General features: G+C 33.4%; 1 protein-coding gene across 7 annotated transcripts in view; it reads right to left on the minus strand.

Moving 5' to 3' along the window:
• The window catches only part of LOC132098105 (citron Rho-interacting kinase-like), a 79797-nt gene that overhangs the window by 50344 nt on the left and 7669 nt on the right, over positions 1 to 21784 (minus strand). For all 7 annotated transcript variants that reach the window (XM_059504246.1, XM_059504245.1, XM_059504243.1 and 4 more), the window contains exons 5-17: positions 18156 to 18326; positions 18024 to 18077; positions 17755 to 17808; positions 16576 to 16716; positions 15136 to 15261; positions 12556 to 12651; positions 12180 to 12296; positions 11207 to 11316; positions 9944 to 10118; positions 8531 to 8728; positions 7126 to 7179; positions 3773 to 3970; positions 42 to 235 (exon numbers count right to left, since the gene is read on the minus strand). In XM_059504246.1, the coding sequence (XP_059360229.1) occupies positions 42 to 235; positions 3773 to 3970; positions 7126 to 7179; positions 8531 to 8728; positions 9944 to 10118; positions 11207 to 11316; positions 12180 to 12296; positions 12556 to 12651; positions 15136 to 15261; positions 16576 to 16716; positions 17755 to 17808; positions 18024 to 18077; positions 18156 to 18326 (1688 nt within the window). The remainder of the gene's footprint in view (positions 1 to 41; positions 236 to 3772; positions 3971 to 7125; positions 7180 to 8530; positions 8729 to 9943; positions 10119 to 11206; positions 11317 to 12179; positions 12297 to 12555; positions 12652 to 15135; positions 15262 to 16575; positions 16717 to 17754; positions 17809 to 18023; positions 18078 to 18155; positions 18327 to 21784) is intronic.

Here is a 21784-nt window from a genome sequence, read left to right on the forward strand (position 1 = left end):
GACACTGTCCAGTGTGTGTGTGTGTGTGTGTGTGTCTGTACCTGTTCTGCTTCTCGTTGTCCAGTTGTCTCTGTGTGTCTCTGGCTTGGCGCTCCGCCTGGTTCTTCTCCTCCTCCAGGGCAGATCTCCAGTTCTCCCACTGTCTCTCCTTCTCCAGCAGCTCGTCGTTCAGCGTCTCCAGCTCCAGCACCTGCTCCTCCAGCATCGTACATGTGGTCTTCAGCGTCTCCATGTTCTACACACACAAGCACATGTATCATCACACTTTCGTAGCATATAAATACACTCATGAGAATCTTATTCAAGCAATCAGTCCATTTTTTCCTGACTTGTCCAGTTTTTATTATTTTGTTGTTTTAGAAAGAATACATAAAAAATAACACTGTCTAGCAGATCAAATGTTTAGAGATTAGTAGATAAGTATTACATTTTACTAGTTTTTTTTACTAGTTTAATTTTAATAAATTTATTTTTATTTTATTTAGTTTTTTTATTAGAGAAGTTTAATTTTTTTAGGAATTTATTATCTTACTTTGAATTAGTGTTTAATTATTTCATGCTTTAAATTATAATTAAAGTTAATTATTTTTTATTTAATTTATTTTAAATACAATTATTTAATTAAATTAATTACATTTAATTTAATTTAATTTATATTTATGTTCATTACAGAGGTTTCCATTTTATAGGAAAGATATTAATTTACAAAACTTTTCCAAGCCATGCAATGTATAAACTAAATGAATTGTATTTAAATAAATTGTTAATAATTGTAATTTCATTTAAATTCAATTACAATTTAAAATTACATTTTATTTACATTTGTTTTCGTGAGAGAAATGGCCATTTAAAAAGATTCTAATGCAGATGTTTTTATAAATTAAATACATTTAATTTGAATATTTTATTTACATAATATGTTATTATTTAAAATTAAACTTTGAATAATTTAATTTTAATTTAATTTAACATAAAATAATTATTTTATTCACATTAACTGCCATCATAAAAGTTTCTATGATTTTTAAAGTTTTAAATAATTTAAAGTTTTATACAGTTTTATGAGTTAAATTCTTATCACTCAAAGTACTTTTTAAAGACTTTTCCAGGTCTGAAAATCACCATTTTAAAATGGCCAGATATTTCCATATCTCTATGACGGGAGAAACCTCGATAAAAAGAAACAGATCACTGATAACTTATTCAATACATCTGCTGCAAACCAACAGACGGCAGGATACAACGCTGAAATTATGCTGACAGATGTGGAAAGGAAGCTGCAGGTTTTTTCGATTTTGACTTTCATTAGCAGGTCCGGATTTCAGAGTCGCAGCCAATCGGAATTGATCCTCAGAATCAGGCAGATGTGCTCGGAAGTGCATCTCAGTGGCACGACTGGATATTGCCACATTTCAGAAAGACACAGAAGGAGAGAGAGAGTCTCCAAATATAGCCGGTGTGCTCTTGTCCCTGTGAAGTCCAATGCTGGCAGGGCAGAGGGGAGAATATGACACATTTCTGCCTCCTACCAGCGTCTATGATTACCATCCGCTTCTGTTATACAACAGCGAGGACTGCACACCTACACACACGTCCCACGCACCTGCATCACCTCACACACTCACACACTCACACACACACACACACAGAGCTCACTGCGGCATCATCGTGCAAAAACAATATAACCCACGAGCATTTTATTAAACAGTTTTGTTTTGGCTCTGAGGAGCACAGCTGTGAAGTGTTGTGTCATCACTTTTCAAACCCTAAAACAGTCATATCAGGAGAAATTAAGAAAACATACTACACTATATCATATAAATGCACGTTAAAAACAACTTTTACAGGAACTGAACTCCAAATATGATGCATTACAAACTGATTTTTAGCCAGCACATCGAGGAATAACCTACCATATGGCAGTTGGTAATATTTGTTAATGTTTTCGAAAGAATTCTCTTCTACTCGCTAAGGCTTATTTGGTCAGAAATACAGTAAAATCAGTAAAGTTGTGAAATATTATTACTATTTCATGTAAGCGTTTTCTATTATAATATGTTTTAAAATGTAATTTATTCTTGTAATGTAAAGCTGAATTTTCAGCATCATTCCTCCAGTCTTCGGTGTCACATGATCTTCAGAAATCAATCTAAAATACTGCTCAAAAAAATGTTTTTGATTTTATGATGAAAAAAATCTAACATTTTCTGGCCCAATAAGTGACCATTTTAAAATGGTAATTTTCTATGATACTAATAACGTTGTAACTTTATGTAAAGTAACTGAGAAATGTAACTGACAACAGCAATCATTTAATATTGCATGATTTTTCCTGTTTTCATAATGAATGGACAATCATAATTTTGTATTTTAACGAAAATACAATAACAAAGAACAATGTTTATAAAGTAGAAAAGTTTATAAAAAAGATAGAGTAGATAAGCATAACCTTTTATAATTTTAAATAATTTTACATTTTAAACAACTGAATAGATTTTACTTGACATAGAAACGTTTTTTAACATTATAAATGTATTTACGGTTACTCGATTTAAGTAAATACATTTTATTTTTAGTTTTATATTTTAACTTTCTTCACATTAAATTTTGTTTTATTTATATTTGACTTTGATTCATCTCAAAGACGTTTCCAGGCCTTTGAATTATTATTTTAAACGGATCAGATATTGTTAGGATTCACAGACAAGGCACAAGTCAAGGCCCAGAATAAAATGTAAAATGTCTGAGCAGTTTCAACTGAAAGAAACTTACACTGATTGATCTTAAACATGTCAATGCCTTTGGTTTGTCTAAAGATGCACACCAGTAATGTTTTTTTCTAACACACATCTATAAAACAAAAATCACCTAAATGTCCTGATTGAACTATGGCTCAGTCCTGGCTTTGTCTGTGAAACCAGGCCATAATGTTGACTTATTATTTTTTATTTTATTTTTTTTTTATTTTGTGGAAACATAACATTTTTGTTATGTAATGACTTATAACTGCAATCATTTAACTATCCAGGATTTTTCCAGTTGTCATAATAAATATGATTTTTTTTCTATCATATTTTTGTTGTTCTATAGAGAATACATTCACAAAGATAAAATGTTTAGCCGATAAAATGTTCAGAGATTAGTTTATATATATATATATAAAAAAAATTATACGAGTATAACTTTTTATAAACTACATTTTATTTAGAAACATTTTAAATACATTTAAAATATATTTTCATATTTTGTAACATTATAAATGTCACTTTTGATCAATTTAATGCATCTTTGCTGAATATATTTGCTCTTTTCTTCATTTAAAAAATTTTTTTTTTTTAATCTTACTGACCTCAAAACTGCTGAACAAAGTTTACATGTCATTATTATTTCTAAATTATTATTTACAGGTCATTATTATTACTAAACCCAGGAAACAATAAAATAAACGAGTAAAACAAATTCAGAATGCTTCACTTTTGTGGTTTAATTTCAATAATTGATCATTTTGGTCTGGAAAGAATGTTTCAAGCTCTTAAATTCACAGTATGACCTTTTAGTCCCCTAATGTGTTCAGTTCTGACATTACACTCATTTTCGAGACGCTAATGACAGCTAGACCTGCTCTCAGAGAGAACAGCATCTGTTAAAGGGGTGCTCTTCACCTGCGGTGGGTCTTAAATTCTGCCCACACTTCTCTCCCGCTGCGTGCACGTGCATCTGTGACTCACACACCTGTTGACGGGAGTGTGTGTGTGTGTGTGTGTGTGTGGACCTGTTTCTGGTTGTTGAGGTGCATCTCTCGGTCGGCCACCTCCCGGCGCAGGCGCTCCACGTCCTGCTTGAGCTGCAGTCTCTCCTCGTTCTCGTCCGTGGCTTCGTCCAGCTGTTTGGACAGATAGAAGTTCTGTCGGTTCAGATCGGCGTTTTCCTGCGTCAGCTGCGTCAGCTGCTCCTCCAGATCCGTGATCACCTGAGACAGGTGCAACCAAGATTATGGACTAGTAGTAAAAAAAAAAAAGTAAATCTACAATAATTGGATATGAGAAAGCATTTTAACTTTGAGAAATTTATATGAATATATATATATATATAGTGTGTGTGTGTGTGTGTGTGTGTGTGTGTGTGTGTGTGTGTGTGTAAGACTGCATGTAACATTTTTAAATGCATACGTGCATTTTTCTGTGACATATTATGCTCAGGGCCAATAGAATCAAAAGCATGCATATATATATATATATATATATATATATATATATATATATATATATATATATATATATATATATATAATTGTTTTCTTTTGTAATATATTGTAAAATGTAATTTATTTCTGTGATGTGCAGCTGTATTTTTAGCATCATTACTCCAGTCATGTCATATGATCTTCAGAAATCATTCTAATATACTGATTTGCTGCTCAACAAAACAATATTATTATTATTATCAATATTTAAAACAGTTTAGTAAAGAATTTTCGGGATTCTTTGATGAATAGAAGGATCAAAAGATCAGTTTTTTTTCAGATTTGTCTGAAATAAAAAGCTTTTGTAACAATATACACTATTTTATTTATTTATTTATTTATTTATTTATTTTTTGGGGGGGGGGGTTATAGAAATTAATACTTTTATTTAGCAAGGATGCTTTAAATTTATCTCTGATAAATGCTGTTCTTCTGAACTTTCTAGTTTTCAAAGAAACCTCAAAAAATTCTGCTCGGCTGTTTTCAACATAAAATAATATACAGGTATATATATTCATTTTCTTTTTTATTATTTTTGAGCAGCAAATCTGAATATTAGAATGATTTCTGAAGGATTGTGTGACTGGAGTAATGAGGCTAAACATTTTGCTTTGAAATCACAGGAATAAATTACATTTAAATATATATTTGAATAGAAATCAGTTATTTCAAATAGTACAAATATTTCAAAATTAGAAAGATTTTTCTGTACTTTGGATCAAATAAATGGCTTGGTGAGCAGAAGAGACTTCTTACTGTTCCAAAACGTTTTACTGGTAGTGTACTCTAAACTTAATCAGAAAACCTTCTTTGGCTAAAACTTCACACATTTCCAAAGCCTCCATCTGACAAGCAGAAGAGCGGCAGGTTTGTATGAAACTGCAGTGTTGGTCAAGAGTGCGCTCATTATTACTGTCATTACTGTTAAAGGCACAGAGCCACACTCTCACACACTCACCAAAAACACTTTAGTTTATTTGCCCAGTGTTTAACACAATTGTTTTGCACTCCATAAATCCATAAAACATTAATATGTCCACATTAGTAAACACACACACACACACACACACACACACACACAAACCTTTGATATCCAAATTAATAAAATGATTTAATGTATTTTCTATACATGTATCTCTTATTTTCAAGAAAAATAACCTCAAAACTGTTTCAAATGACTAAATCTCACAAAGTCTGCTATTCAGATGAAATGACAAAAATATTAAGAGCATATTTATTCACTGAATAAGATTTATGCCATCTACGATCAAGATAAACTAAAAAAAATAAAAACATCTTAGCAACCACAGCATTGTTTTTAGTGTTGCGCAAGCATCGAATATGCATTTAATCAGTCAAATAAAAAAAACAGATCGAAGAGAAAACTCACGGAGACTGACAGCGAGGCTTCAGACACTTTAATTAAAGCTGGGAATAACTATTACTAGCACTCACACAAGCCCTTAACCCCAAGTGTGAGCAATAGCGATAACTATGCTTGACTTGCCATGTATTCAAAAACAAGTCCATATGTTTTCATTTCAATAAGACAATGAAATTCACATTTCCATGTTTATACGTTCATCTGAGCTCCAGTTATGATTGCAAAGGAGTTTGATGAAGGAAAAGTGTAATATAACTCCTCAGCGCGGTGGAGAAGATGGGCATCTAAAAACAGCGCTGGGGCCGGGTGAGAAAACTGCATCGGTGGAGATGCTCAAACAGCTTGAGTGTGGGTGGACAGTGAAAGTAGGGCAGAGATGCTCTGTGCTTGACAATAATGAAACACACTCCAGGGGCAACGCAAACAAAAGCACTTCAAAATGCAACTGTTCCCCAAATCAATGACTGCTGGTTTCAGGATGCTTGAAAACAGATGCATTTGAAAATAAAACGGTAGACAGCATTACTTTCCACTAACAAAAATATGTGTGTGATTGTATTACAACAACCTGAAATAACTATTCAGCATCATTACTCAGTCTTTAGTGTCACATGATCTGTCAGAAATGTGGTAATTTTCGGTTATTATTTTACATGGGATATTTAATTGGCTTCGGATAAAAGCGACAAATGCAAAAAAATAAATAAAAAATAAATACATATTTTTCAATATCTTGGTAAATGGGTTGCATGACATGATTTATTAAACTATAACAGCAGTGTGACATGCTATTTTTCTATCTAAAGTTATTTTAAATAATTATTTTCTAATTCTTTTATAAATGTCAGAGTACATGCTATTTTGATGGGCTACTTTTTAATTAAGAAGTAAATAAGTAGGCTATTTAAATGATTCGAAAAAAGCTTGATTTAAATGATACAGCCACTGATGCAAAGACACACTTTACCCTTTACACTTTTTTTAAAAGACATTTATTAATACTTTTATTCAGCAAGGATGCATTAAATTGAATCAAAAGTAACAGCAAGCATTTTTATTAATTATTCAAAGAAATTATATTTCACATAAATGCCGTTCTGTTAATAATAAATGTTTTTGAGACTGATTTATGAATGATAATGTGACATTGAAGACTGGAGTAATGATGCTGAAAATTTTGTTTTGCATCATATGAATTAATTACATTTTAATATATTTTCAAATAAAACACACTTATTTTAAATTGTAAAAACATTTTGCATTATTACTGTTTTTACTGCATTCTTGAGTTTTCAATAATATTTCAAAAATCTTTATAAGTCTACATTCATATAAATTTTAAACTAAAATGGTGATATTTGGAAAAAAAAGAAGGTTTTATTTATGGATTTAGTTCTGACTCAGATGCTGCTTATGGAAACTGCACCATCCACACTTTCTATGTGTGGTGTGGGTCACAAGTGATGAGTCAAAAACACAGAAAAGCTCATTTGCATACCGCACAGCTGTCTCTCAGGGCATCAAACTTGCGTTGGATTTCATCCCGATGGGCCTTAAAAAAAGAGAAACCAAATGAGAGTGAAAATTGTCCTGTTTGCAAGGAGTGCTCACTCTGCCAGAGTGCTGCAGTAAAGTGCATTTGAGCGGATAGCAGCGGCGCTGTGAAATGAACTCGAGTGTCATGACGGGCGTGATGTCATGCATGAGAGCTGCGGGGCGCAAGGATGAAACCGTGTCATAGATGCATTGAAACAGAGCACCGCAAAAGAGCGTGGGAAGATGTTTACAGCACTGTGAAGAAGAGGAACACAATGGTCCACTGAGAGATTGGCCACATGATAATTCATTACGACTGAACGATATAAAGGAGAAGACTGTGGTATGAAATGATTGGGATTATATCGACTGCTGATCCTTCAGAAGCTACTTTTAAACTTTAGCTTGCCAAGATACAAACTTCTTAGTTACGCTACAGTTGAGCTGCCTTTTGCTTAAGTTACTTAGAAAAAAACCTACTGCATTATATTTGATAGAAATATCTCTAAATGATCAAAACCTTGCTGAAAAACGTTGAACTCAATCTACTTTTTTTTATCAAGTTAAAGTCTTTTAATATTATTGTACAAATGTCCACCTTCTGCTCATGCTGTGAAACTATTATACATTTTTATCAAGTAAACATAACTTAGTAATATTTCAAGATTAACACTTATTGGCTTGAAGCAACTTAGTTTTACTTTATTATCCAGACATCATCATTCAAAAATAAGGTTCAAATATATCAAATGGGTCAATATCACCATAAAGTGCCTTTCAACCCTCAAAATACTCACAAATTTTGGTTTTAATTTCCCATTCGCTTTATATCATTTCAAAGAGTAGACATTCAAGTACTATAGAAACATATTAGCTGAGCTCCCACACATTTTTTTTGTATATTTTTTATAATTATGGGCCATCATTCGATAAGATTTGTCCACCCTGTTATGGACCTATATGTTACAGTTTAATACGTTAAATTAAGATGCAAATAATATTTTCTGAAATGTATGATGTCCCATTCCTAATCAGGGTTATTTGTTTTCTAATATTCTAAAATTCTAAAAAAGACACTCTGCACATGTATTTTTTTTCTTATTTGGAGAAAACTTTGATATTTGGATGCAGTTTTTTGTTTGCATGTTATTTCCCCTGAATCCTAGCTATTGCTCACACTGTATTATATAGGTATGGTTCAATTATTATTTAAAATATTATTGCAATATAATGGCAGAATGTCAGTAATATGCATGCAACTGGTTATTAATAGTGAGAATCGGTCTCCAAACTGAACGGTGATGAGGGAAGGAAAGGAAAGAGATGGATTGGATCTGGCTCATGGTCATCAGAATGTAATCTCTCACCCGGAGGACGGTGATCTCCTCCTCGGCCTCCGCGGTCGTCTCCTCCAGCTCGGTCTTGGCCTGTTGTAGCTGGCTCTCCAGAGCGCGCCGGGCCGCCTGCAGACTGCTGATCTGAGCTTCTCTCTCCTGCAGGGACAGCGTGAGCTCCGACACCTGCCTCTTGATCTCCAGCTTCTGCTCCTCGTGCTCCAGACCCATCTGTGGAGGAACACACAGCAGGACCCGAGTTACTGGGTGATCAGCACCACTCCAATGCTTTCATAACGTCTTGTGAAGCCAAAAGCTGTGTGTTTGTAAGAAACGAATCCATCATGAAGACGTTAATAGCTTAAACGCATTGCTTCCTGCTAAAATACAAGCACTCTATCCATAATATTGTTTCCTCCACTGAAGAAGTTGTCTGGTCTGAATCAGGTCTGAAGTCTGTACAGATCTGTACAGAGCATTGTTTACAAGCCAAAACAGACTTATTCTAATTATGATTTAGACAAGACGAGACAGACTTTTTCAGTGTTATTATGGATGGATTATGGTATTTTGGCCGGAAGTGACGGTTTTAATTTAAGATGCCTTAATGATGGATTTGTTTCTTACAAACAGGCAGCTATCATCAACAGAAACATACATTTGCCAAACCCTGTTTGTTTTACATGTTGTTATTTGTAACAAACCATATTACAGACGCGTTGTCAGATTTAAGATTTAATGCGGAAAACCGTATAGTTACTTTTTTATACTGAGAACCATTCCACCCCTAATATAAAAGTATATATAAAGGGAAAAAATACACACACACACACACACACACACACACACACACACACACACACACACACACACACACACACACACACACACCTATATATATTAATATATATATATATATAAAGTTTTAGACTTCAATGTGTCTATGTATGTGTTGATTTTTGGGCTGAAACATTAAGACATTTTGTATTTAGCATCTTACAAAACACAAACAGTTTCAAAGCAGCTCTACAAATATTCATGATGTTAATGTTTGTAACATATAATATATTCATGCCTTACAGTCATTTTTAGCAGATTAGAGCTCATAATAATCACATTAATCACAGGCTCGTATTAATAAAGAGACCACATGGAGTATTTGTCGCCCTGCTGGGCTATTTAAATGAACTGAAAAAGACATGATTAAAATTAGTTAAAACAAGAAATGTTCAAAAGTTTGGGGTCAGTTTGATTAAAGAATAAATTAAATCTTATATTCAGCAAGGATGCATTAAATTGATCAAAAGTGACACGTTACAGAAAATTCCAAATAAATGCTGTTCTATTGATCTTTTTATTCACTAAAGAAACCTGAAAAAAATGTATCCTGCTTTCCACTTCTTCTACATTTCTTCTCAAGTTGAGCTGGTCTGGGTCATCACTCACTTCTCTCAGTCTGGCCTCCAGTTCCAGCACTCTGCTCTTGTTAGTCTGCTCTTGTTGTGTCAGTTTCTCCAGATGTTCCTCCAGCTTTGCATTCTGGGCCTCCAGCTTCCCTGCCTGAGATTCCAGATAAAACTTCTGCTGTCTGAGCTCAGAGATCATCTCCTCCTGGGCTTTCCTAAAAGATTGCAAACAAGTTTTTTTGAAAGAACCCTGCTGAAAATGATAACGCTTAGTCAATCAGTCCTGTTTCTAAAACCTTGCAAAGCTAAATGAACACGCTGGTTAAGATAGTCAAGTGGGAACATCATCAGCACAGCGGCATTAAAACCACAAACTCTGTATATAATGCAAATATACCAGCTCACCCTTCCTTAACTTTGTGCTTAACCCTGAAAACCTTCTGTCATGGCACATTAATAACCTTTACATTCAAATACATTTCATATCCAAATGTCCAAATGAACGGCATGCAATTGGCTGTGAAAATACTGTCTTAATAATAATATTGCATGGAAGCAAAAGCAATAAGTCACAAGACTCTTACAAAAAAGTACTAATGTAAAGTCACTGTAAAAAGACATATATAAAGATTTTGTATTTTATTATAATTAAATATTATTGTAAAAATATTAAATGTATCTCTATAATATTTATTTTCTTTTTTACTTTATTTTATACACTATAAATGATGATAAAATGTATAGTAACAAAACAATACAAGGACATTCCCAGAAGTTTCTTCACAATATTACAAATGATTATTGTTTTGGTTCTTCTTATTTTTGTTTAGGGTCAATGTACTTTTTTTATTTTCAGTTCCAGTAATTTTTTTGTGTGTGCTTCTGTGTGTGTCTATATATATATATGTATATATATATATATATATATATAAAGCTTTAAATAGTTTTTATTTCAGTTCTAGTAATTTTAGCACTTCGACATTATTTTAAGTGACTAATGCAAAAACTAAATATTTGCGAAGAATACCATATCCAATACAAACTGTGTATTTTATGACATTATGTAGCACAGCATGAAGCAGAATGCCTAATTGCTTTTACATAACCACAACAGGCAGCCGCAATATGATAAAAGACTAAAGTGTGATTAATAATTAAATGTGTTGCTAAAAATAATCCAAACAAACAGCTCTTGAGTCAAGTAGTAATGTGTCAGTCTCACTGTAGGCTGTTTATGGTTAGCAGCTGTAAATGATTTCCATCCATCACTGAATCAGCTGTGTGTTCATGGATGTAAACTCACATGTTTTGCTGCGTGAAAATGCTGCTGTTGGCTGCCAGTTTGTTAGCCTCGGACAGCTCAGAGATCCTCTGCTCCAGGTTGCTCATCTTTGACTCCATGGCATTGATGGTCTACATGAAACACAGGCACCGATGAGTAAATACGACATTATAATTCAAAGCAGAACCTTAGTTCAATAATGAAGAGAACAGCTTGAATTTCTTTACGAGGTCAACTTGTTAGTGCTGGTGAATCAGTACAGTCAACCTGTACAGTAAAGTCTTGTACAAAATTAATTTTTACAAAAGTAACAATACTAGCTTTCCTACAGTATTCAGTAGTATTGAGTAGGGTTATTAACTAAACTTAACTAAAATGTAACAACAAAATCGTACTTAAAATAAAAGTAAATGATAAAATTATTCATATATATACACACTCACTCACACACACACACACACACACACACACACACACACACACACACACACACACACACACACACATATAATGAATTTAAACTATTTATAATTGTTTACTGAGTCGCTTAGGATTACCAGTGCTTACTTAATATAAAAATATTTCAAGTATACACGCTAGTTTTTAATGTATTATCTACTTATAATTATTAGTAGAATTAATTAACTCATTTAACTTAATCTTTTTTTAATACTAAACAAAACATTTAAATAGGTCCAATAGTTTTAAAAATTGTAGTTGTTATTATCACAACACGTTTTTTGTAACTCCTATTATCTTTGCCATATTACCATAGAATTTCTTTTTTTTTAACCCAAAAAATTCACAGCAGATTTTTTACAGTAATGAGAAATAAAAAAATATGCCATGATGCAAAAAATAAATAAATAGAATTGAATGTGTTGTCTTGCACAAGAGCACAAGGATCAGTGTTAATTAATAGGGACACACAATGTAATTTTTCCCAATGAAAAGTTATATTCTCTCTCTCAGAAAAAGCTAAATAAGATGTTACCGCTGCCTGGTCGCTGATCACTTTTCCCCGCTCGTGAGATTCCTCCTCAAACGTGTTCTGCTTGGACTCCAGCAGTTCCTTTTCAGCCAAATCAGCCTTCATTTGAGTCTCTAAAACCTACAAAACACAAGCACTGGGTTATTACACCTGACAAACGAACAGAAAGTACCTTTAAAATGAAGCTTTGAAAGGTTTCATCTAAATCCAAAGACAAACACAGAGCCAGGATCTTTTATTCGTTAGCTATAAAATTAATAAGGAGCACTAAAGTATATCAGTCCTGTCACTGTGTAAACTCAACGATAACCGCTCTGTTGAACATCACTCATATTTGTCACAAGCAGAAGCGTGTGTGTGTGTGTGTGTGTGGCCTGACCTTGATCTTGTCTTCATAAAGCTTTTTCTTCTGTTCCAGGTGTGTTTCCATATGCTGCGCTGTTGCCTGCGTTTCACGCAAGTTCTCTTCGAGTTCCTGCACACAGACAAGAGAGGGAAAATTTGCTATGGTATTTTTCCCAGAAGAAAAATGTAAAAGTATAAGTCTCTATTTAATCTCATTTAATTTAGGAAAAACAGTAGGATTTTTTTTAAATTGATAACAAATTTCCCTAAAAGGTCTCCAGTAGTTATATTTTGGCCTTATTTGTATACTTTTATAGTATTTATTAATATTTCGAACTAGCTTTTGTTTTTATATCTTTAGTTTTCAGTTCATTTTTGTTTAAGGTAAGTCATAAAATAATTCTGTGCCAGCCATTCATATGCAATAAATTGTAAATATTTGTATTTCGCTTTCATTTCTTTTTATTTCAATTTTAGCAATTTATTTTTTCTTTTTTTCATATAATATTTACATTTTAATTTAAACTTTTTTTATTTTTTCATTTAATATTTATATTTTATTTAAGCTTTAAATCAATTAATGAAAACAGTTTTTAATAGTGTTAATTAACCTGTTAGTTAGTTAACTACCATATATTAATATATATATATATATATATATATATATATATATATATATATATATATTAAATTGTAAATGGTTTACTATTGCATTATATGTGATTACAGTCAAATGTATTTTTTTAAGTACAAACCATAACTTTTACTGTGAAAAACAATAAGTTATTAGTTTATCATTTTTAGTTATTAGTTTATTTACAGCATAAAGCGTATTTAAATAATTTAGTTTTTCTTAATTTTTGTAATCCGTAATGTATTTTACTTTTATTTAAATTTTTGTTTTAGTAATTTGTTATGCGCTTTTGTAATTTTTATTGTAAAAATTGTTGATGTGAAATAATTTGCAATTATTTAAAAAAGGAATTTAAATGCATTAAAACAATTCAGAACAAGTACATCAAATACAGTGCAATCATTCAGACTCATTTAGTAAATGCACATTTAAACAGTTGTTTTGAGTCTAGATTTAAATCAAATGTATTAACAGTTTTACTAGTTTTATTTTTAATTACAACTCTGGTCTCCAGATGAACTCAAAATGTGCCATTTAATTTTTAAGCACTTGTAAATCGTGACTAATTCATAAAAATCAATAATGCACGGTAGAAATCATCCAGCTAAAAACACATCATCATTGTGACACTCATGATCGTAGCCAAAGACTGAGATGATCCACTGCAATCTGTCACTTTTGGAGCCGTGACAGGGCCAGAGAGCATGCTGGGAGCTGAGGAAGAGAAGCCCTGACACTGCCAGGCTAAGCAGGTTGGAGAAAAACTAATAAAATGCATGTATTTAATGCAAGCGTGAGGGTTTAATGGGGTATACCGCATGTAACTAAGAAGTGTTACACATCTTAAAGGGTAACTAAACCCCTGGTCAGAGCCTGACTCCACCCACTGACAATATTTGAAAAATGCTGAAAAGTGGGCAGATCACAGCGGAGATAGAGGGGACGAACCGAGGGCGGGGCTGAGCGAGTGCGGCGTGATCCTGAGACCCGCAGTGACGGATTGATTGACAGCTGCTGTCAGAGACGTTAAAATGGAGAGTGACTGTAATGACGCAAGTAGCTTTGCAACAGAGCGATCATTTGAAGTAGAGGACTTTTCACCTGAAGTGGAGGGTGTCGAGGTGTCTGTTCATATCAATTCGAGCCGCTGGCTCAAACTGCGGTCTTAACTCCCGCACCGCGTCGCTTTTCAGTGCAAGCTGTGTGGAGAAGCCCATCTCCACCTCCATTGCGTTGGAGAAGCAACCCCGTGTAAAATGCAGTTTGCACACTCCAGCTCTAGGCGGGAACTCACAGTCTTCCAGGCCAAATGCATGCAACCACTGGCGCTTAATTTTAAAGTCTGCTGGTAAACTATGCAGTCCAGCAGTGCTGTCGCAACCAGCAACACACCTCCGTACCATCCTGACCACTGTACTAAATACAGATAAATCTACTAATCAGATAATCTAACTTGAAGATCTAAATAACTATATAATTGATATGCTAAATATATGCTATAATGTGCTATAATTATATATATGTGCTATAATGCTACAGTGATTTTGATGGTTTTATACTGCCAAGGGCGTGATAGCTCGTACCAAGGGGCGTGGTGAGCTGGAAACTGCTTACATCACTTGCCACCGCAACATCCAATAGGAAAAATCAACTGCAGTAGCCACCGTTCTACCTGAAGAGGGCAGCACTCAGACGTTTTACACCATATATTGTAGAATTAAAACACTTTATACTCAAATGTCAAAAAAGTTACCTGAAACAATGAACAGCACTAATAAAGCCCCATTCTTATAGATCATTAACTAAAAAAAGTTGGTTTAGGGTTTAGTTACTCTTTAAATAGCTTTACTGTGTGCATGTGACACCTCCAGAAGACGTTTCTGGAGCGCAGCACTCGCATTTCATCAAGTGAATAACTCCAGTGTTTAGCTGTTTGCTTGTGTGTGTGTTTAGGATACAGTTTGTGTAAATCAGGCTTACCATGATTTTGTCGGCCATCTGTTGGATCTGCTGCGACTTGGTCTGAATGTCTTCTTTGAGTTTAGTTTCTCTCCGGTCCACCATCTCCAGCCTCTTCACCTGGTTCTCCAGGGTTTTCTTGCCATCCTGTTCCATCCCAAAAAAAGAAAAAACTCATTTAGATGATGTTCTCATGCCAACTTACACTGATCAGGTAGAAATAACCCCGGCACAGTATTTCTATTAATGAATCAGATTTTAAAAATAAGATTGCGCTGTGTCTAAACTGTAAACGATGACCTGAGATGACCTGAAATTTCCAGCATAAGTGTCTAAAAATTAAATCAAGATATATTTACCTGAGACGCAAAATTAGTTAAGATATCAAGTCTTGTTTCTTTAAATATGTATCAAAATTAAGGAAGTTTATGTTTAAAACAAGAAAAATATCTGCCAATGGCGTAAGAAACATAAAATTAATTCAAAGGGAAAACAAGGATATTTGTATTACCCCACTGCATAATCTTCTTGTTTAACTGTTTTTTTTTTCAGAAAAAAAATAGCCTGCAAAAATATTCTTAGTATTTTTGTCTTGTCTTTCAGTGCAAAAAAAATGTATTTGTGTTTTTGTCTTGTTTTCCAATATGTCTAAATATTTTTTAATCGAAATAATTTTACTTTAGAGGCAATTTGTTAAAAAGACATTAAGACTTGTTTTTTCTGAAACAAAAAATTAAATGAGTTTATGCTTAAAACAAGAAAAAATATTTGCCAATGGGGTAAGAAAAATCTAATCAATTCAAAGAATATTATTATTACCCACTGACACATGTTCCTTCTGCTTTTAAGCAATTTCTTATTCCGTTTTTTATCCAATATCTATAGTATTTATTTCCCAGTAGAAATATCTAATCATTTTTTAATCAAGATTAATTTATTTGAAATGAAAAATGAACCTGATGTCATTATTATATTGATTATAAATATGTCTTGATTTAGGAATTTTTCGATATTTGTGTCCCTGGAGCATGTTTTCACATATCAAAACTTAATTTTTTATTAGTAAAATGCATTACTAAGAATTCATTTGGACAACTTTTCGAAACAATTGACACTTAAGACTGGTTTTGTGGTCCAGGGTCACATATGTACTTGAAAACAAGACAAAAATACGAAGAAAATAATTGTCTGCAGTTGTTTAAATGAAAAAATCACATCAGAATAGTCATCAACAATGAACCAATCAGCTGTGAGCTTGAGGTTAAATGTCAGCAAAAGTGGAATGTAACCCACCATTCAATGTCTATATTTTGTTGAATCACTTCATGATCTACTGTTTGAACTCCAGAACTGGTTTCCTGCTTATTCTTTGTGTAATGACAATAAAGTTAAATCTGAGTCATTTTGAATTCTTTCAGACATTCAGTGATAAGTGTCTGGAGAAGCTGTGCAGTGCATCACCTCAGTCTCTCGCAGGCGTCTGCGCAGGCTGTCGGTCGAGTCCTCTTTGGTCTGCAGACGCTCCAGATCTCGCTCCAGACGCTCTTTAGCCTGCCGGACATTCTGCAGGAGTTCAGTGGCTTCTGTGCTCGCCTTCACAGCCTGAGAGAGAGGGAAACAGCACTGTCAAAAATCCACAGAAAAAGACTAAAACTGCTACAGTAAAAAGCTGTCAATTGGTTTGTAAATGACCTTACCTTAGACTGGTGCATTGTGTGTAATTATAAAGTAAAATACAGTCAAATGTAAAGTTTTTGGAAGTAAAAACTATTAATTACCATACAAATTACAGTGCAAGCAGTAAAAGGACTATTGCATGATTTTATAAATTAAAAAAAGCAGAAAAAACGAAAACACTGCAAAAAATGCTTTTGTTATTTAGATTTTTGCTTTTTGTTTTTTGTTTTCAGCCAAAATGTCTACAAAAATTTTAAATCAAGAGGGATTTTCTACAAGTAAATAATATTGTCTTGTTTTCAGAAAAAAAGTAAAAAAACAAAAAAATGTGCCAATGGGATAAGCAAAAAAAAAAAAAAAAGAATCACTTAATTTGGTCTAAATTTGTCTATAAAATCTTTATATATAAAGTTTTATGTATTATTACATTTTAAGGTAATAAGCAGATTTTGTTGATTACAATTAGCTTTATATATTATAACATTACATACTGAAATATATGGTTATAAGTTGTAAAATATAAATATAAGCATTTCATTTTGTAATATGGAAACATTGTTTTTATTTGTATTTGACTTAATTTCTGGCAACCAAAGCTACCAGTTCTTTACCATAATTTTAACAAGATATCTTATTTATCTATGTAGTGCCTAACAAAATACAGATTGTTTCAAAGCAGCTTTACTCAAATAAACAGGAAAATAAAAGTGTTAGTTTGATAAAATCCATCAGTTATGAAACAAATTTATATTTCAGCCATAATGCAGCGCTACAAAAGTCAAGTGTTGTCATTCAATTCAATTCAATAACAGTGTTGATGTTGCAAAGTCATTATCATTATCAGTACAGCTCAAAAACAGCATCATTGCAGTTAAATCAGTAAAATTACTAATTTTTAAAATAAAATAAATCATGTTTCAGTTCTTCGGGAAGGGCTGATTTTTAAAGAAATGTGCACGGTACCTTGGCAAGCTTCTCTTGGAGTTCTTCAGTCTTCACTTGTTGCTCTGCATTGGTCTGAGACATTTACAAATAAAGAAGCTTACAGTAAATGCAAAAACAGCTGCATTATCAAATGCACTTAAAAACAGCATGAATGTTAGCGCTGGTCAATTAGCATGGCATGTCGGCTCATTTATCATGAAGGTATTTTTGGTTAAGCGAGTTATGAAGTCTAGCAACCAAATTTGGTTTTCATAACAGCAAATGGAAGTAAATAGTGATTAAATTACCTTCTGCAATTTGGTCAGAAGTTCTTCCATCTCAGCTTTGCCTTGTTCTTTGGCCTGCAGAATCAAAACATTGAATGGTATCTCATCTAGCTTGCATCAGCAGGCCGTTTCCTGCTATAAATGTGAACAAACCTTCTGAATCTTCTGCTGGTATTCCACAGCCTTCCTCTTGAGCTCCTCGCTGGTCTGACGAGACTCTTTCAGCTCGGATTCGTACAGGTCACTGCGGCGGCGAGCGGCGGACAGGTTCTCCTCCAGCTGACGAATAGAAACACGCATTTCCTCCAGCTGAGCGTGGTACTCCTGCAGGGTCATAAATGGATAACATTTCACTTTAGTTACTGAGGGACATGTCTTCTGTGTCCATGTCTATAAAGAACAGAAACACGGTCAAAATGGTTAAATATTTAGCTTATATGGACAAGTAGCCTACTGAAAGTAGCAGATGCTTTTATTCATCTTAAAATCTTAAAGTCCGACAAAAGAAACACATAAAATAAAACTTTGTGGTTTTTGTTGAGCATCATATTTGATACACGGGGCTTTCACGGCTCGTATAGTGTCATGTAATAAAAAATAAACATATCAGTTAAATTCAGATTCCCAAAATTATGCAATTTGGTAAAGATACTGATATTTTTATGACCAAAAAGAATAATATTCTGATGCCTTAAACTGAAGTAACTCAATGAGATCTTTATAAATTGTATAAAAGACTGACATAAAGTTCATATAAATATCAGTCCTCCACTCTATATCTCCAATAATGTGTCTTAGTAAGATGATATTTAAATGCTTAGTTTTATGATCAAAACATAATGAAGTGATGATTGAGAGATGAACAAATAAACTGTTTGATGCATTTGAACATTATTTTTCACAAAAAAAACATCTATTAAAAATCAAGTAAACCTACTTCAGTCCAGTAAGTGTTCATCTTGAAATATTACTAACAATATAAGAGTTATTATGTTCACTTAAAAAAGACATGTGAAGAATGAGCTGAAAGTTGACATTTTTTGCAATTATACTAAAAGGCCTTGTAAAAAAAAATAATAATAAAAAAAAAAAACACCTACATTAAACTTTGATTCAGAAGACAGAAAGCATGTCGTAGATTATGTGCAATAGGTTTTTCAGCAAAGATTTGACAATTTGGATAATTTAAAGGCATTTATAAGGTTATTTTAGTTTAATATTCCTGCATTCGACACGGCAAACCATTAAAAGTATAAAGGAATCCGATCGAGCTCATGCATCCCATTTTAAATGCAGCACTAAGCAAACAGCTATTTGCAAAATGGCAGAATCAAATAAAATGGGAGAATCAGAAGACCTTTGTGAGAGAACATGAGGCAGAGAAGATGAAATCAGTCTGAGTAATAAAGAGAGAGACCAGCACATGAAAAGCAGAGCGGAGAAGTGGATATATAAGTGTGTTGAGTGGGTGAAAGGCCAGCGAGTGGGTGGACGGAGTGACTGTGCCAGTCTGTGTCCGAATCGGCCCTCGTCGTTTCATCAGCCATTAGCTACAGGTCACAAATTGCATCCACGCCACAATCGCCTAACGAGAAGTCTCACAGCGTTTAGCTATGAAACAATAGCCTAGGCTTTGTTAAAGGGGAAAAGGAAATCCAGCATGACAGGCATAGAAGATTGAATCAGTAACTGTCTGTGTTCATTAAATGTTGTTGTAAAGCATGTTGGACATGCTCCTGTGGAATTTGGGTAATTTGCACCCATAGAGACCAAGCATTAAAGTAACATTCACCTGAAAATGAAAATGTTCTGAAAACGTCCTCGCCCTCAGATCAACAAAGATGTAGAAAAGTGTTTCTTCCTCGGATTTGGAGAAATGTAGCATTGCATCACTTGCTCACCAATGGATGCTTTAGAGTGAATGGGTGCCGTCAGAATGAGAGTCAAAACAGCTGATATAAACATCCACACCGCTCCAGTACAACAATTAGTGACTTGTGAAATGAAAAGCTGTGTTTGTAAGGAACAAAACCATGATTAAGACATTTTTAACGTCAAACAATTGCTGAATCAGGAGAGAACTATGCACAGATCGTATTTTAGCTGGAAGCAATGGTTTGAAGTTGAAGAGATCTTAAAGAAAAATGTAGCTTTTCACTTCACAAGATGTTAACTGTTGGACTGGAGTGGTGTTGGTTATTGTGATGTTTTTATCAGCTGTTTGGACTCTCATTCTGACGGCACCCATTCACTGCAGAGGAACAATTGATGAACAAGTGATGCAATGCTACATTTCTCCAAATCTATTCAGATAAAGAAACAAATTCATGTTGGATAGCCTGGAAGTAAGGACATTTTCAGCAAATTTTCATTTCTGGGTGACACTAAACTACTTTAGTATTATTGTTGTCCCACATATTATGCAGTAGCCAGTAAACTTGAAACCATGGTATATTGTGAAAAGTGCTGAGGAAAGACAGTGAAGTTCACAAAAAGAGGTATGGAAGAGCATGTTTGTGCTTTTTGCTTTACAGCACCATAATAAGATTTATAATTGTGCACCAGAAACGACAGAAAAGAGTTGCTTGACATTTTGTTATATTGCCTCCCAAATGAAAAAAAGAAAAAACAGCTCAAAGTGAGTCAACACATCTTCATCTGTCACTCCTCTATGCTAATGTGATTGCTCAATTATCAATAGTGAGCTAATTGCTCTCCTTCACAAATAACTGTGACAATGACATTTTGCCAGAAAGTGCCTGGAATTACCGCATCTACAATAGTTGCAAGCACTAAAGATATCACAAATGAAACATGAATTCATTATTCATTAATCAGAAAGAAAACCATAAATGAGACCTCTTGAATTCATCAATTATTTCTCCTACTGTAAATGCCAATCAGATTAAACCAAAAGTCAACTGATGTTTTTGCTTAAATCTAATGTTTTCACATTTTTGTCATTTCAGCAATTCAGAAATACAGCGCTTTATACAATATATCAATATCAGGCATTGAAAAACCCATATCGATCAAACACTACATAATCTAAAATGCATCTCCTCTAGACTTTAATAATAGATCTTAAAAATGTCTAAAAATCTGATATTAATGTCCATTTATTTTTAAGAGAAACAAAGTTTATATTTAGAAGAAAATTAAGAGAATTGTTTCAAATAAATACAACTTAATTCATGACTACAAACTAAACGCAGTAAATAAACAAAAAATGTAGTCTTTTAAAGCAACATTCACATTATACAAAGCAACTTTCAAATGAGAGAGCCCACAAAAGCCCAAAAACTAATAGATAAAGCACAAACCAGATATATCAGTTGCTAAAACTTCCATCTGAACTGGAAATCACAGCTCTGCTCTGATTCCCCGCTGAGCTTAACAAACTTCATATATTCATGAAACTAAACAAGGCTTTCTGTGCCACTTTTTAAGCATTAAAGAACCCAGCAACTACAGTAATTTTCCCATAGGGATTTAAAAACATATTTTAATAATAGGCCTGTTTTTTGTTTGTTGTTGTCTCATATTTTAAGATCCACTGTTATTTGTAAATGCTTCTGCTTATATTAGCTTTTAATATAAGCTTTTATCCTGATTAAAGCTTTAATACAGTACCGCAACTGCACATGCATCCATGTATAATGCTGAAAAGAAGTGTATAATTGTGATTTATTGTAAAAAACAAACGTTTTCTATTAAATATGAAATAGTTTTTTTATTGCATTCAAACATTTCAGAATAACACGTGAACATTTTGTAAACAG

The sequence above is a fragment of the Carassius carassius genome, chromosome 21 (genome assembly GCF_963082965.1).
Source record: "Carassius carassius chromosome 21, fCarCar2.1, whole genome shotgun sequence".
In the NCBI taxonomy this organism is placed as follows: Eukaryota; Metazoa; Chordata; class Actinopteri; order Cypriniformes; family Cyprinidae; genus Carassius; species Carassius carassius.